General features: G+C 46.1%; 1 protein-coding gene across 12 annotated transcripts in view; it reads right to left on the bottom strand.

Moving 5' to 3' along the window:
* Nucleotides 1-17,248, bottom strand: part of nav3 (neuron navigator 3) — a 242,139-nt gene that overhangs the window by 138,445 nt on the left and 86,446 nt on the right. For 11 of the 12 annotated variants that reach the window (XM_036945151.1, XM_036945152.1, XM_036945153.1 and 8 more), the window contains exons 4-5: nucleotides 8,622-8,694; nucleotides 4,388-4,562 (exon numbers count right to left, since the gene is read on the bottom strand). In XM_036945151.1, coding sequence (XP_036801046.1) covers nucleotides 4,388-4,562; nucleotides 8,622-8,694 — 248 coding nt within the window. Of the gene's footprint in view, nucleotides 1-1,493; nucleotides 1,640-4,387; nucleotides 4,563-8,621; nucleotides 8,695-17,248 lie in introns of those variants that run through there. The other variant, XM_036945163.1, reaches the window with a different exon arrangement.

Below are 17,248 nucleotides of genomic sequence, written 5' to 3'. Positions count from 1 at the left end.
TAGATTCACTTACAGACTATAGAGTAGATTCACTTACAGACTATAGAGTAGATTCACTTACAGACTATAGAGTAGATTCCCTTACAGACTATAGAGTAGATTCACTTACAGACTATAGAGTAGATTCACTTAGACTATAGAGTAGATTCACTTACAGACTATAGAGTAGATTAATTTACAGACTATAGAGTAGATTCCCTTACAGACTATAGAGTAGATTAATTTACAGACTATAGAGTAGATTAATTTACAGACTATAGAGTAGATTCCCTTACAGACTATAGAGTAGATTAATTTACAGACTATAGAGTAGATTCACTTACAGACTATAGAGTAGATTCACTTACAGACTATAGAGTAGATTCACTTAAAGACTATAGAGTAGATTCACTTAGACTATAGAGTAGATTCACTTACAGACTATAGAGTAGATTAATTTACAGACTATAGAGTAGATTCCCTTACAGACTATAGAGTAGATTAATTTACAGACTATAGAGTAGATTAATTTACAGACTATAGAGTAGATTCACTTACAGACTATAGAGTAGATTCATTTACAGACTATAGAGTAGATTCACTTACAGACTATAGAGTAGATTCCCTTACAGACTATAGAGTAGATTCACTTACAGACTATAGAGTAGATTCCCTTACAGACTATAGAGTAGATTCACTTACAGACTATAGAGTAGATTCACTTACAGACTATAGAGTAGATTCCCTTACAGACTATAGAGTAGATTCACTTACAGACTATAGAGTAGATTCACTTACAGACTATAGAGTAGATTCCCTTACAGACTATAGAGTAGATTCACTTACAGACTATAGAGTAGATTCACTTACAGACTATAGAGTAGATTCACTTACAGACTATAGAGTAGATTCCCTTACAGACTATAGAGTAGATTCATTTACAGACTATAGAGTAGATTAATTTACAGACTATAGAGTAGATTCACTTACAGACTATAGAGTAGATTCATTTACAGACTATAGAGTAGATTCACTTACAGACTATAGAGTAGATTCCCTTACAGACTATAGAGTAGATTCACTTACAGACTATAGAGTAGATTCCCTTACAGACTATAGAGTAGATTCACTTACAGACTATAGAGTAGATTCACTTACAGACTATAGAGTAGATTCCCTTACAGACACGATATATAGAAACATCTTCACAAGCAACAACTCATAGCTCCCTTTCAACCAACTTCACAAAATAACACATCAAAACCTATGCAGGCAATAATACTAAGCATCGACGTGAAACTAGTTTGAATAAAGGCAGTCAATTACCAATTCATGATGACATCAATACAGTCTCCTAATCCAACTACAGTAGCAGTACCACGCTTGGCTTTAAATCAGAACAGAGAGCCAACAGGCACCGACACTCTACTCAGTACAGTACCTAGAGGGGTCTGGCTTGGCTTTAAATCAGAACAGAGAGCCAACAGGCACCGACACTCTACTCAGTACAGTACCTAGAGGGGTCTGGCTTGGCTTTCCCATAGAGCAGACGACTCTTTCTCTCCCGGGGCTTGGCGGTGGGCAGGCGCGAGCGCGAGACAAGGGGGTCAACTTGTTCACCATGGGACATGATGAGTTAAGTGGGAGGGATCGCCGATGCTGCCCCACTACCTTCTACAGTTCCAGCCCCAGAGGCTCCTGGGTGTCGCGGGCCACCAATGGGGAGTTTCCCCCCAACATATACGCATGCACACACGCACACACGTACAGAGCACTTGGCCTGCTCACATTTACAGTTGCAGCACTAGGCTTTCTATAGCCAGCACCTGCTGCTGGAGCCCTGATCGGCCTCACTGGTGTCTGGGGGGAGAGAGGAGGACGTGTGTGTGAACGTGTGTGTGTGTGTGTGTGTGTGTATGTGTGTACGTGTGTGTGATTAAGTGAGTGAAAGATAATTGATAATTGCTTTATAAAAAGCAACACTACATTGTTCGGTGGATCAGACTACATTGTCCTAGACTGTATTTTTGGTCAGGAGATCCAGACAGGGCTGGTCACGTCTGTGAAATCAGACAATGCGGTACGCAGGTTGACGTTTATTGGGATGAGTCTTGTCCTTGAGGCAAAACTTCTGCTAGATGGGCCAGCTGCAAAGTCAAAATTGGCTATACTGTGAAAATGTATGAAAACAAAAATGTGCTTTTTAGTCTTCGATTAAGGTTAGGGTTAGGCATTAGGGTTAGCAGTGTGGTTAAGGTTAGGCATTAGGGTTAGCAGTGTGGGTAAGGTTAGGAATTAGGGTTAGCAGTGTGCTTAAAGTTAGGGTTAGGCATTAGGGTTAGCAGTGTGGTTAGAGTTAAGGTTAGCAGTGTGCTTAAGGCTAGGGTTAAGGTTAGGTTCAATGACATTGTGGCTGTTCCAACTAGTGTCCACTCTGCAGAGCAGTACAAGATTCATGATGAAAAATGCTAACCTGCATGTCATACGAGCAGAGAGGTGAATGCTAACCTGCATGTCATACGAGCAGAGAGGTGAATGCTAACCTGCATGTCATACGAGCAGAGAGGTGAATGCTAACCGGCATGTCATACGAGCAGAGAGGTGAATGCTTACTCAGAGTATATTTCACTTGAAACACTTTACAGCTCAAGCTAATTGGCTAATGTAACATGTCCTCATATTCCCCTACAGTTGAATACCTAAAAATCCTTCTTGTGTCGGTTCTGAACTATTTATGACAGACTGATTAATCATCCTGGTTTGCGTCAGATTTTTGACACACACACACATGCAGACACACACCGTATCTGGTTCTCCATTAAAACCACCACCACACCGACCACTTCTCTACTGGGAAAACAATGGCTTCCTGTAGCAGTGATGGGCTGTGGAGCATTGCATCTCGTGGGGTGTTGATTTACTAATCTCCCCCAGGGGAATGAGACGTTACTGGGCCTGGCAGACCTTGAGGAAACCCTGGCAGATCCTGGGTGTTGTTGGAAGCCAGCCCCATACATTTAACTAGCCCTCTGGTTCCTGGCTCCTTATGGCCTCCTGGCCTACTTCTGCTGTGTGACATCACCAAGGCCCGGCTTGGGGTATCGGACCCGCACCTGTCGCTTGTTGCTGCCTCTGACTGGGAGAGGTCCCAGAAAGCTGAGGCCCGAGAGGGAGGAATGAGGGGCAGCTGTGCCTCTCTGCGCACCCCTCCCACCCATAACCAGGCTAATACCCCTAGACTCAGTTATTCAGTTATAGCCTCTCAAACTCTGCCCCTCCTTGCCTCTCTCCCTCTCCAGCGTTCCGCAGTCCTGACAGTGACCAGAGGATCAACACCGGGTACCTCAGAATACATCCATACACCAGCAGCAGGCCAGACCAAGGCCTGGTTGGGATTGTTGGGAGGTGTAACCTGAGGTCGCCATGGGAATGCCACCCATCTGTGGCACTTTAAACCTCTCTTCAGATACTTCTCTCAGGCTGGGCTGTCTATTTACATCACATGGCCCTGGATCCCTTCCTGTTTTTATTGCTTAGTGGGCAGAGGCAGAGTCCACTTTCTGTCTACTTCTGCAATGTGTTGAAATGTTCCTCTGTTGGCTCCTATCTGTTTATTAAATGGTCAAATGTCTGTCTAAACTACTGGCACACAGCTCGGACACCCATACATACCCCGCAAGACAGGCCACAAGAGGTCTCTTCACAGTCCCCAAGTCCAGAACAGACTATGGGAGGCACACAGTACTACATAGAGCCATGACTACATGGAACTCTATTCCACATCAAGTAACTGACGCAGGCAGTAAAATTTGATTTAAAAAAACAGATTAAAAAACATCTTATGGAACCGGGACTGTGAAGCAACACAAACATAGGCATCGACACACACACACACACACACACACACACACACACACACACACACACACACACACACACACACACACACACACACACACACACACACACACACGCTAACATACGCACTATGCACACACATACACATGGATTTAGTACTGTAGATATGTGGTAGTGGTGGAGCAGGGGCCTGAGGGCACACAGTGTGTTGTGAAATCTCTGACTGTATTGTAATGTTTTAAAAAATTATATAAACTGTCTTAATTTTGCTGGACCCCAGGAAGATTAGCTGCTGCCTTGGATCCATAATAAATACAAATGGTGTGAAAATACATATTAGGGACCTGTTTGGACGAGACAAGCTCAATTTGAACCGTACACCAAAGTCAAAATATCCCAAGATCAAATGTGTTCAGAAGCAAAATAACACACGAGCATAATGGCTGCAAATGTGACTAGTAAACCATTAGTAAGGAAAATGCAAAACTGACCCAAAATGTAGCATCTAGCGCCAACTTCACCCGGCGCCATTGAGGACAACTGAGCCTACCTGGACTGCATCTCTGGTTGCGTTTTGAGGGGGCTGGCCGGCGCCGCCCCGGTGGTCTGGTGTGTAAGCTCTACCAGGGACTGGTAGTACTGCTGCTGCTGTTGCTGCTGCTGCTTGTAGCGAGACAGGATGAAGAACAGTCCCAGGATGGTCTTTAGATTCCCATTCCGGATCTCTGACGAGTAGACAGGGGAACAGAGCACATCATTATCAGGAACGTGGGTTCAAATCTAGCTGCTGCCAACAATATGGACATGTATGCACGCAGTACTATAATTGGTTTGGATAAAAGCGTCAGCTAGCTAAATGACATATATTTACCGCCCTGTGTGATTCCTGGCTTGGCTAAGAGAAGACACAAACACACATCTGACACAAGGGAAGTGAGTATCTAGTGTTGTTTTCGTCTCAGAATGAGGAAGTGAGAATGAAATAGTGAGTCAGGTACAGTGTGCTGTTACTAACGGAACAAGTGTCTAATTTAACTGTAACCGTGGCAACCTATTTTTGAATTTCATTTGGTTGATATTGACTATTTCACAATTATTGCACTAGGGATTCACCTAAGACCACTGGCTGAGTGACTTAGTCCTCGTGAGAAATGGGTTCAGACTAGGTTGCACACGTTCACTCTAAACTTACTCTAAAATGCTTTTAAAGTTCACTTCTCCCTGCAAAACAAAGGGAGCCTATCAACTGTGATATGATTCATCTGAAATCCAGGACTGAAAATGTATCTCTCGCTCAGCCCCCGTCATCGGAGCGCTAACGCATCCACTTGTGAAATGGCTTTTCATATCAGAATAGCTGACACAGAGGCTGTTTGAAAGATTTCAACAGCTGACACAGCAGTTTACGTAACAGGGCTCAACTTTCTTGGCCTGTTGTTTGGCGATTACAAAAAGTTGGAAAGATTAATCTTTACGTTTTCGATTTCAAACTCCAGGAAGCAGTAATTTATACTGTTACATTGCAGCAGTCCAAACGGGCAGTATTCACTTGAAGAACGAAAACGTCCCACATTCATTCGGCAAAGCAATTTGTCACTGGCCACAGAATAATTAGAGGTTTACTGTGTAGAAAACAATAGCACAACAGAAATACAGGGCCTTTTGAGGTTACTATTTGAAACATGAAGGACCAGTTTCCCGGAACCAGATTAAGCCTGTTTGTGGACTAAAAAACATGCTGAATTGAGAATCTCCATTGAAAGTGTTTACTAGTCCAGGACTAGGCTTAATCTGGTTCCAGGAAAACCATCCTATAGAGTAAGAGATAGAAGCAGTTGACCATGTGAACATCTATTCAGACATTCAGACAAATACAGACATTTGATATCAATGCGACCAGTTGTCTCCTCGTGCTTCACATGGATGTGGAACAGATTCATTAAACACAGATATCGCAGCAGGGTTGTCATTTAGAGAAAAACAAAACAGCTGCGATTTTGAGGAAAATGGAACCGAACTTGATCCAGATATCGGGTAAAGGAGGGAGGTCCACCATGATAGGGTTTCCTCTAACGCCAGCCTGCTCTTAACCAGCCTGCTTTACCAGCCTGCTTTACCAGCCTGCTCCCACTCTTTCTATTCAGCCTGCTTCCAGAGACCCTCTCCCTCAGAATTATCCAATTATGGTTAGTTATGCTAAGCTCCATTGGCCCCACCATACAGGAGCACATGTCTTATGCCCAGTTTCAAAGCAACGTGGGCTAAATGCTGTCAGCACTTCGGGGCCAGTCCTCCTTGGGCCACAGTCAGAGTATATGGGCCCCGCTTCGAGGGACTTTTAAGTGGTTAACGCGGTTTCATTTAACCTTTTGTCTTTTTTGGGGGCGGATTTTACGAGCCACAAAGGACTTCGGAGGAGGTAGATGGAGGGTTCTGCTAGGCCTGAATGGTACAGGAAAAGTATTGAGGAAAAATGGGACTGCTGAACCGCTCCCACCCAATTAATCTTTCCTGGATTTAATCCCCAGATGCGAGCTGATTTAGCCTTGGCCTCTTTCAATAACATTTGACCCTAACGACCAAGGCTGCGAACTTTGACTGTAGAGAAAGAGGAAGTTATACATTTCCCTTTCAAAAGTGATATGATCTGAGGTTTTTAAACCTCGTATTATACATTCTCTTCCCCTTTCAGCTACTCTGTTCCCCAACCAGCTGACAATCTGAGTTACATCCAGAACTGGTCCTGACCTGTGCATCTTCCTGCTAGTTATCAGGCAGAATATATGGACTGCTGGTTTTACAGAGTGGTGGACACGGTAGGCGTGATCACCATGTTGGGGATCAGGAGGGTGAGTATGCGTGTCCTCACTGACCCGGCAAGGAGAGGCGTTTAAGTGCTAACCAGGCTAGGAAAAACAGACCTATTCGAACAGGCATCTGTGACCACAGAGATCAAGGAGTAGGTTTGGGCTCATGTCACAGTCGTCACAGTGAGAGCAGGGCCCTGCCGTCCAGATGGTTCTCCCTCACCGTACAGACCCTGCCACCACTTAATGACCTGCCACGGATGACCCCTCGCTGTACATGGCTATGAACTGCAGGAAGGACACTTTTAGAGGTTCACACCTGCTTTTAAAATATTTGGTTTAGACTAGAGCGAGTGACCCTTGAATAGATCTCAGCAGGCACGGATGAACCTATCCGCGGGTTGACTGGTGGAACTGAAAAGCGGGTGTTGAAGACCCTGGCAGAACAAAGGAGTGCTGGACATTGAATGGTTGTTGTACCGTTTGTTGGCTGTTTTCATTGAACAGAAAATGAGGAAGTCCAGTTTTATCATGCTATGTATTAAGTCTTTGTTTGCTTGCTATGAAGTTATATCAGGGGTGTTTCCGGGACTTTGACGCACGCGACAAACAAGATCATTAAATCTGGCACATCTGAGGCTGAGGTCGCCCACAAGACGCCTTTCTGGAGTTTTTTTCCTAGAAGATTATTAGATTGTTTTCTGGAAAAATCCTATACCCTCCAAGTACATCAAACGTCCCGTTTCTTTTCAAATTCCACGCCTCGTAAAAACTAAGCACAAGCGTATGGAGGCCTCAAAAGTCTGCAGAACCCACAGCTAATTCAATGAAGCATAGTCCTCACTAGCTTAGGGGTATATGGAATGACTGGCCCACTCCTCATACACATGGCCCAGGGGGACAGAGACCCACGCCTGGCCCACTCCTCATACACATGGCCCAGGGAGACAGAGACCCACACCTGGCCCACTCCTCATACACATGGCCCAGGGAGACAGAGACCCACACCTGGCCCACTCCTCATACACATGGCCCAGGGGGAAAGAGACCCACTCCTGGCCCACTCCTCATACACATGGCCCAGGGGGACAGAGACCCACGCCTGGCCCACTCCTCATACACATGGCCTAGGGGGACAGGGACCCACACCTGGCCCACTCCTCATACACATGGCCCAGGGGGACAGAGACCCACGCCTGGCCCACTCCTCATACACATGGCCCAGGGGGACAGAGACCCACGCCTGGCCCACTCCTCATACACATGGCCCAGGGAGACAGAGACCCACGCCTGTCCCACTCCTCATACACATGGCCCAGGGAGACAGAGACCCACGGCTATAAAAAGTAACCCAATAGCCTGTATATTTAGGTACCCTCTTCTATTCCAGACTGGCAAAGTCACTTTGCTGTTTTTAGGGGGACAGAATTTAGAGTAGCTGGTCAGAGTATTGGGACGGCTATTTGGGCTGTTCCGACAGGTCAAGGGCATCGTCAATTCCCCAAACTTTAGAGGGGAGTTAAACTGACGGTGGTCCAGGAAACAAACACTGGTCTTAAATAACAGTTGGCTAGTTACTGTGGGGCAACTTCAGACATGTTAACACCCATACGAGTAGGGCTGTATATCTGATAGCAGCTTGTAGGAGGAGAGTAACCTCAAATGGGCCATTCAAAAACTATGTGTAGTTAGGTTGACCGATCCTGCTATAACTCTCAACGACACATTAACTTCCTTCCATCCTGTGATACATTTTTCAGCTCGAGACCCAAATGAGAAATTCACCGTCCTTCCATGACCCAATAACCCAAATCAAGAAGAAATATAAATATTTTCAGAGTCCAGTTGGGGTACCGACCCATAGCTTAAGAAACCGTACAACCACAGTCCTAGTTCCTAGCCTTGTCTCAAGCCTCATGGGTTAACAATCATCATTATACATTCATCTTCAATAAAAAAATAAGAATTCAGTCTTACCTTCTGAGGAGAGCCCTTGTACATTCACTCCTCTTGCGTCCAGGAAACTGAGGCAGGCGTCCAAATTCTCGGTCTGAGGACAGAAAGAATATGAGGAGATGAACAACAGTCAGTGGAGGAAAGCATGGTGGTTGTGGAGAACTGTCATGGAGTGGCTACTTCACATTCAATGTGCAGAATGTCTCAGGGGGATGGAGTTAGGGGCTGATCAACCCATTGGCCATAAAGCACCCATTGTCTGATTATGGCAGAGCCCGTTTGACCCGAACGTGACACAAGGAGTCAGCCGGGCCGTCTGACATAGTGACCACAGTGTGTCCCACCTACACAGCCCACAGCCCCAGCCCTGGTCAATATGCAGTATGTATACAGTACAGGAGATGTGGCCCACTTGAGGCCAGTTACGACACAATACACAGCTGACAGGCAGCAGTAGAGTCAACAGCGATACTCAACCTCCCTCAGAGTGACAAAGTTCTACTGAGTTCGAGGCACTGACCCTTTTATATATGAACCACTGTGCATTCCTTGAGAGTGGCTAACGCCTGCCACCGTTTGCATGGCGGGTAGTCTCAGCCCTCGGCACAGAGGGCTTTCATGAGAAGGTCACCACAGGGCAGAGAGCTCCACTGGGCCGTATTGTACTGGGGCTGTTGTGAGGGCGGGCTGGGCTGGCTGGCTAGGTTGGGCAGACAGGCGGCGTCCAGCAGCAGTGGAGTTTAATGGATTCCTTCTCCGTGCTGCTTCAGTCTAAACCCTAACCAGCCCTGAGGGGAAACGCCCCCCAAAGGAACAGGGACACCATCTCAGTAGTCTGGTCTGGAGTCTGACCTAGACTGGTGACTAAATGACTGTAATATAAATGCATGTCAGTGATGACATCAGACCTTAATAAACCAATAGTGGAGGACCGCCGGGCGTCTCTGACGACGCCCTCGCTCTCGCCTGCCAGCCCTCTCAGATCCACACACATCTTGGTTGTGACTACATTTCAGTTGTAACAAGGGCACATTCTGTAGCGTATCAACATTACAAGGATGGTGTCCAGCCCCAACCTGGCCCTAACCCATCTCAGGGTGGAAGGAGGTGTATTTACAGCCAGTCGTACAGACGGGTGGGTCTCGTCTGACTTCAATGTAATGTACCACTCCAGCCTCCAGCCCTGCACCAGCCAGTGGAAGCCTGCAACAGGGAGGGCCAGGAGGATGGATGGCTGTTTACTCTGCCTGTATCAACAGGGTCGGGACCAGAACATGGGGATCACAGCCTGTTCATCTGCCTCCACAACACAAACAGAACTGGAAGGGAAAAAAGAGGCACAGATGTCGGGCTGTTCACATGTGGTATGTTCCACATATGCTCAGCCAGACACCCCCAACAACCTAACAGTTTGATTATACCCTTCTCTCGTAAAAATGTGTTTGAGACATTCATCTCAGCGGAGTGACGTGCTGAGCACCGTACATTATGGTCATCATTCCCCAATTAAGTCTAGTCTAGTTAGCGAAGTATCAAATCCACATTGGTGCTGTTCCATTGAGGGCGGTTGTGGGGGGAAACAGAGGCTACCCGACAAATTCAGAAGAGCACAAAGCATCTGTGGAAATTAGTGTCATATAAACACAGATGAAATGTAACTAACGGGACACGCATGGTATCACCTCAGCCTCCTTGGACTAATGTTTCAATAATTCTGTTTGAAACGGCTACTTTAAAAATATTTACAACATCTAGTCAAATATCCACGGATGCCTTCACGCAGCTCCGTGCATCTGTTGGCCAGGCAGGGAGAGGGGGAGGACAGAGACTAGAGAGGCAGGGCATGTTGAACGGGCGACACAAAGACAGAGGAGTCAACCCATAGGAAAACAGACAGTAGATCTGTCCGGGAGAGTGAGAGACCTGTATCCTGTCTGTTCGTTTTAAAAAAAGACAAAAATGTAACTGATCAAATCTGAGGCAATGTTCTGCAACTGACATTCTGACGTTCTCACCAGAGAGCTATTAGATCAGAGCTACCACTGATTATCTTCTGTCGGTCTTTAGATTTAAATGACGGAAACAAAGCTGAATGGTCATTTAAAGCGTTGTTGATAAGTGCATCCTTACTGTTCCACTGCTTTCTGGATAAATAAACTGCCATTTTGGTGGGCGGTTTGGCTTTGTCATATATTTTAACGGCTTCTCGAGGAACTCGGATAATTTCTTGCTCCGATGTAAAATGGACATTTTGCGGATCCACATAAGTCATTAAAAGCCATTTGGAAATTGAACATTTTGATGAGGGACATTTCACCAAATTTGCACTTTCGGGAACTGACAAGAACACAAACATACACCATTGGAAAATGACTGCTGATTTTAGGCAAGCACAATTGACATAATACTGAAGTCATCTTGTTCAAGTTTATTGTTGTTGTAGTTATAATCATCGTAAATCAAACCATGTTTAATTCACACACTACACAGATCAAAAGATGAGGCTCTGATGCTGAATAAATGTTTGCAGTTTAATTTGCTCACATCGCTCCCAAGTCCCAACAATGTGTTTTGAGGCACTTTGGGTCTCCAACGGTTTCAAGTAACCGCCACATTTGGTATGTGTTATCCCTCAGACACAACTGTCAAATACAAATGGCCCACGCCTCAATTACAATAGATCTTCGCCAAAAGCAATCTGTTTCAAAACAACACAGAATACCTTGCGTTGGTACTTTACCACGGCTCAGAACAACACAGAATACCTTGCGTTGGTACTTCACCACGGCTCAGAACAACACAGAATACCTTACGTTGGTACTTCACCACGGCTCAGAACAACACAGAATACCTTGCGTTGGTTCTTCACCACGGCTCAGAACAACACAGAATACCTTACGTTGGTACTTCACCACGGCTCAGAACAACACAGAATACCTTGCGTTGGTTCTTCACCACGGCTCAGAACAACACAGAATACCTTACGTTGGTACTTCACCACGGCTCAGAACAACACAGAATACCTTGCGTTGGTTCTTCACCACGGCTCAGAACAACACAGAATACCTTACGTTGGTACTTCACCACGGCTCAGAACAACACAGAATACCTTGCGTTGGTACTTCACCACGGCTCAGAACAACACAGAATACCTTGCGTTGGTTCTTCACCACGGCTCAGAACAACACAGAATACCTTGCGTTGGTACTTCACCACGGCTCAGAACAACACAGAATACCTTGCGTTGGTTCTTCACCACGGCTCAGAACAACACAGAATACCTTGCGTTGGTTCTTCACCACGGCTCAGAACAACACAGAATACCTTACGTTGGTTCTTCACCACGGCTCAGAACAACACAGAATACCTTGCGTTGGTACTTCACCACGGCTCAGAACAACACAGAATCTTCATTCTCATTTTACCCTCAGAAAAGCCATGCCGCCTGTACTGCCACTAACTCAGTGCTATGCTAAGAGTGCTTCAAAAGCTGGCAGGGACCCATGTAAGCTAGTTTACTTTCCAAACCTGTTCCATTGAGTTTGAACACTGTCAGAACAGAAGGGGGAACACAGCACACCCGGCTGTGGTGGTGATGGGCCATAAATTCCTGTGGGCCCTTGTCTAATGAGTGTAATGAGCAAGCCGATGATTTAGGCTAGAACGTCACATAACTGAGATGCTTTACAGCATGATGGTGCTTTAATCACTGTAGTCAGGCCTGGGCTTTGAACTCCACATGTTAACAGGCCGACAAGGCCTCCTCTCGCTCTGAAACTGAAAACAGCTGAGGGAAACAGAGAGGTTTTAGGGGGAGAATAAACTTGACCAAGACCATTTATTTGTTTGGTCTTGATGTATTTGGCTCTTAAGGGGAGGGTTTTCTGGTTTAAAGAGGCAATCTGCCATCGAAACAACCACAAGGCAGCCCCCCTGCCTCTGTTTTGGTGAAAAGCTGAGGGATAGGCCTGGAGAAATGTAACCACTCTCAAATTCACAGACAGAGCTATGGATGCAAGGACTGATCAAATAAATCACAATTATATTTTTACGCATGTTTTGAGGCTTACAGTGTTTGTTTACATTTACAATGTTTACAAACATTGGAGTAAAACAAGGTTATATTTGGGGTTCTGATGGGGTACGACAGTTGAAAGAAGGTCATGAGGCATTTAGAAGTTATTCCTATTGATTCTTGAAGAATATATCTAATTCATTTAGAAGTCCAAAAATGGATGAAGCAAACTACAGATGGCCCCTTTAAGGCTTTTTGTGACGTATGTTACAGCAAAGGTGAGGCAGTTGGTGCTTTCACTCTCTGCTGCCTGCCGCTTCTGAAACCAACCTGAAAGGAAGTGGCTCATGCCCTCCCCCAACGGCACACCATCGTTCTCCATTAACGTTCCCCCTCTTTTCCTTTCTCTCTCTTATCCCTCCATCACCTCAGCAGTCGGCTCTAGAGGGGGCTGACATGCTGCCTTTTCCATCGATCCCCAACCCCCTTCAGAGCAGGCCCAGGATAGTGTGTGTGTGAGGGTTAATCTAATATCAGTCAAGCTCCGGATGGTGGGTGTGTGAGGATAAATGTGGTTATTGCATATTTTAGTTACTCAATACAGATTTTGGGTGACAGTCCTAATCATATCCACTGACTGGTTATTTCATACAGCTGTCAGATAGGGCAAGTTTTACACAAACCTTGGAAACTTGGGAAATATACAGTCTCTCTCCTATGTTAATGCACTTGTGTTTTACTTGATTTCCCCTGTTTCTCAGTGTGAAGAGGACTTCATTAATAGTCATGTATTTTGCAGCTTTAGCAGAGAGGGCAAGCTTCTTATTGGGGCTGGAGAATTCCTACATTGAATCGTCTTGCTGTATGTTTTCAAATGAAAACTTTATTCCACCATTGTATTAATTCCACCATTGTATTAATTCCACCATTGTATTAATTTTCTTGAAGACAAATACAGAAACACAGGGAACTCTGGTCTGCAAAAATACAACCCGGTTCAAAAATACACAAATAGAATAGCCAAGAGGATTTTTTTTCAGACATTAAAATTAATTCAGCATTAGTATAATGCGTCAACCAGTAGCATCCACAGCTTGGTAGCTAAGAATTCACCACTACCACTATGACTTCATCATACGTGAGCCCAGCAGTGCAACAATGCGGGAGGACGTTGTTGTCGACAGGCTACAATGGGAGCTCTGTCTATCGTGTCTGAGGCTCTTCACAGAGGAGACCAGCAGGGTCAAGCGTTGGCATCTGAAAATGTCAGTCTACATAACCTTCTGACAAGTCAAGAAATGCAGCAGCTCGCACCGTTTCCTGCCACCGACAACCTCACACGACCCCCAATACCTACCGAGCCAAACTAGAAACTGTGGGTGCATCCCAAATAGCATCTCTATTACATAAATAGTGCACTACGTTTGACCAGGGTGCCATTTAGGATGAATCCCATGTCCCTGCTCCAGGGCTGAGATTGTAGACTTTAGAGGAAAGGACATTGTGACGATCCTCAACAATTGATTGAAGCGGTGACACTACCCCTGTCACATTGAAGGTGATTGAGAGGGTGGCTGTGTCGAGACGGTTAAAGGCAGAATGGAACGATAATAAAAGTCGCAAGAAAAAGTGAAGGGTCTTTTTCAGAGCTGAAATCTCTTGGAGCGTAAATGGACTGTCCATAAAAAAAGTATTTTGGGAAGTGTACCATATTTATGGAGAACACGAGGGAAAGAGAGATGGAGGCAGAAAGGGGAGAGAGAGAAAGAGAGAGCGACTGAGACAGATGGAGGCGGTCAGGAACTTCAGCTTTGTGAAGGAGAGAACAGAGATAGATCAAAGGTTAGCAATACCCTGGCAGAACCTTTTTAACAGGTCAGCTGTTTCCCCTTTTAACAGGACATCCGTCAAGCCCTCTTTTTTTTATAATGAGAGATTAAAAGGGTCCATGTGGGGTACAACTGACATAACAGGCCTGTAGGTGTTCCCTCGTCAGTTCTAGAATAGTCTACTGTGTAGACACATGAAAGGGTTGCCCCCACCCCCCCAAAAAATGTCCTCCCATGGCCTTCATGTAGGAAGAATGGAAATTGGATGAGGGTTTGGAGCAAATCCATGGCAATGAGCAATGAGATAGAAACTCGAACTCGAACAGAGATGCACAGCTTCAATCCTCCACAGACCAGCTGATTTTCATTCATTTAACTAGGCACATATTTCTACCTGGGAGAGGTGTGTGAGCTGCCAATGGATAACATTCATCAAGTAAGTGGGAGAGAGAAAGGAAAAGCAGCAGGACTGTAGAATACGACGGCCAGAGTTGTGACTAGAGAATGATCCTATCCAACTGCATTTATAGTCGGTGAAAACACTGTTCCAACTATCCAGCTGCTCACGGCAACTTCAGGTCAATTATCTATTCCAGGGGAATTCAACTCTTACCCTACGAGGTCCAGGGTACTGCTGGTTTTTCTGGTCAACCTGATAATTAATTGCACCCAGCTGGTATCCCAGGTCTAAATCAGTCTCTGGTAAGAGGGGAACAATAACAACAAGTAGTGGAACTGGCTTTGAGGTCCAGATTTGAATGAGAGGGATATGTGGCATCATAGTGACACCCAGGGACACTCCCCAGCCTCGCGTCATGAACCTTCATATGTCACATCATTACCAGACCAACTGATCCTCATCTCATAAGAATAGTATTGACAGCTGGAGCTGGCAAATCCAATAACCGACCGGTGCAATAAAACAGGGCAGATGTTGAACAGTGTAGCCACAAAGGAACTCACGCCTACACTTCACACCAGGTATACACGATCCATCGGAGAGTGCTAATACCAGACTGTATTAACAATGACAGTGTCGGGCGAACGAGGTTAATGGGATGGGCGCATGCTGCGTGTCCCTCAACCGTCCGTCTTGCACACTGCCAACAGATTGGCCCCAGATGGTGCCGGGCTGCTTCACGAGTCCTTAACCAACACCTAACTCTGTTATACCTTCCATGTGACCATTGGACCATGTGACCATTGGACCATGTGACCATTGGACCATGTGCCGGGAGAAGGAACCAACCAACCTCACTTCAACTGACTAATGCAGCCTGAGGCTTTCTCTGAGGGAAAATACTAGGTTAGTGCTGCTCATGGAAAGTGACTAATGCAGCCTGAGGCTTTCTGAGGGAAACTACTAGGTTAAAGTGCTGCTGGGGGAAAGTGACTAATGCAGCCTGAGGCTCTCTCTGAGGGAAACTACTAGGTTAAAGTGCTGCTGGGGGAAAGTGACTAATGCAGCCTGAGGCTCTCTCTGAGGGAAACTACTAGGTTAAAGTGCTGCTGGGGGAAAGTGACTAATGCAGCCTGAGGCTCTCTGAGGGAAACTACTAGGGCAGTGCTGCTCAGGGAAAGTGACTAATGCAGCCTGAGGCTCTCTCTGAGGGAAACTACTAGGTTAAAGTGCTGCTCAGGGAAAGTGACTAATGCAGCCTGAGGCTCTCTGAGGGAAACTACTAGGGTAGTGCTGCTCAGGGAAAGTGACTAATGCAGCCTGAGGCTCTCTGAGGGAAACTACTAGGTTAAAGTGCTGCTGGGGGAAAGTGACTAATGCAGCCTGAGGCTCTCTGAGGGAAACTACTAGGGTAGTGCTGCTGGGGGAAAGTGACTAATGCAGCCTGAGGCTCTCTGAGGGAAACTACTAGGGTAGTGCTGCTCAGGGAAAGTGACTAATGCAGCCTGAGGCTCTCTGAGGGAAACTACTAGGTTAAAGTGCTGCTCGGGGAAAGTGACTAATGCAGCCTGAGGCTCTCTGAGGGAAACTACTAGGTTAAAGTGCTGCTCAGGGAAAGTGACTAATGCAGCCTGAGGCTCTCTGAGGGAAACTACTAGGTTAAAGTGCTGCTGGGGGAAAGTGACTAATGCAGCCTGAGGCTCTCTGAGGGAAACTACTAGGTTAAAGTGCTGCTGGGGGAAAGTGACTAATGCAGCCTGAGGCTCTCTGAGGGAAACTACTAGGGTAGTGCTGCTCAGGGAAAGTGACTAATGCAGCCTGAGGCTTTCTCTGAGGGAAACTACTAGGTTAAAGTGCTGCTGGGGGAAAGTGACTAATGCAGCCTGAGGCTCTCTGAGGGAAACTACTAGGTTAAAGTGCTGCTGGGGGAAAGTGACTAATGCAGCCTGAGGCTCTCTGAGGGAAACTACTAGGGTAGTGCTGCTCAGGGAAAGTGACTAATGCAGCCTGAGGCTTTCTCTGAGGGAAACTACTAGGTTAAAGTGCTGCTGGGGGAAAGTGACTAATGCAGCCTGAGGCTCTCTCTGAGGGAAACTACTAGGTTAAAGTGCTGCTGGGGGAAAGTGACTAATGCAGCCTGAGGCTCTCTGAGGGAAACTACTAGGGTAGTGCTGCTCAGGGAAAGTGACTAATGCAGCCTGAGGCTCTCTGAGGGAAACTACTAGGTTAAAGTGCTGCTCGGGGAAAGTGACTAATGCAGCCTGAGGCTCTCTGAGGGAAACTACTAGGTTAAAGTGCTGCTCAGGGAAAGTGACTAATGCAGCCTGAGGCTCTCTGAGGGAAACTACTAGGTTAAAGTGCTGCTGGGGGAAAGTGACTAATGCAGCCTGAGGCTCTCTGAGGG

This window comes from Oncorhynchus mykiss, chromosome 15, assembly GCF_013265735.2.
Source record: "Oncorhynchus mykiss isolate Arlee chromosome 15, USDA_OmykA_1.1, whole genome shotgun sequence".
Taxonomy (NCBI): Eukaryota; Metazoa; Chordata; class Actinopteri; order Salmoniformes; family Salmonidae; genus Oncorhynchus; species Oncorhynchus mykiss.
The sequence above is the reverse complement of the archived record's forward strand: the minus strand, read 5'-3'. Positions and strand labels throughout refer to the sequence as shown.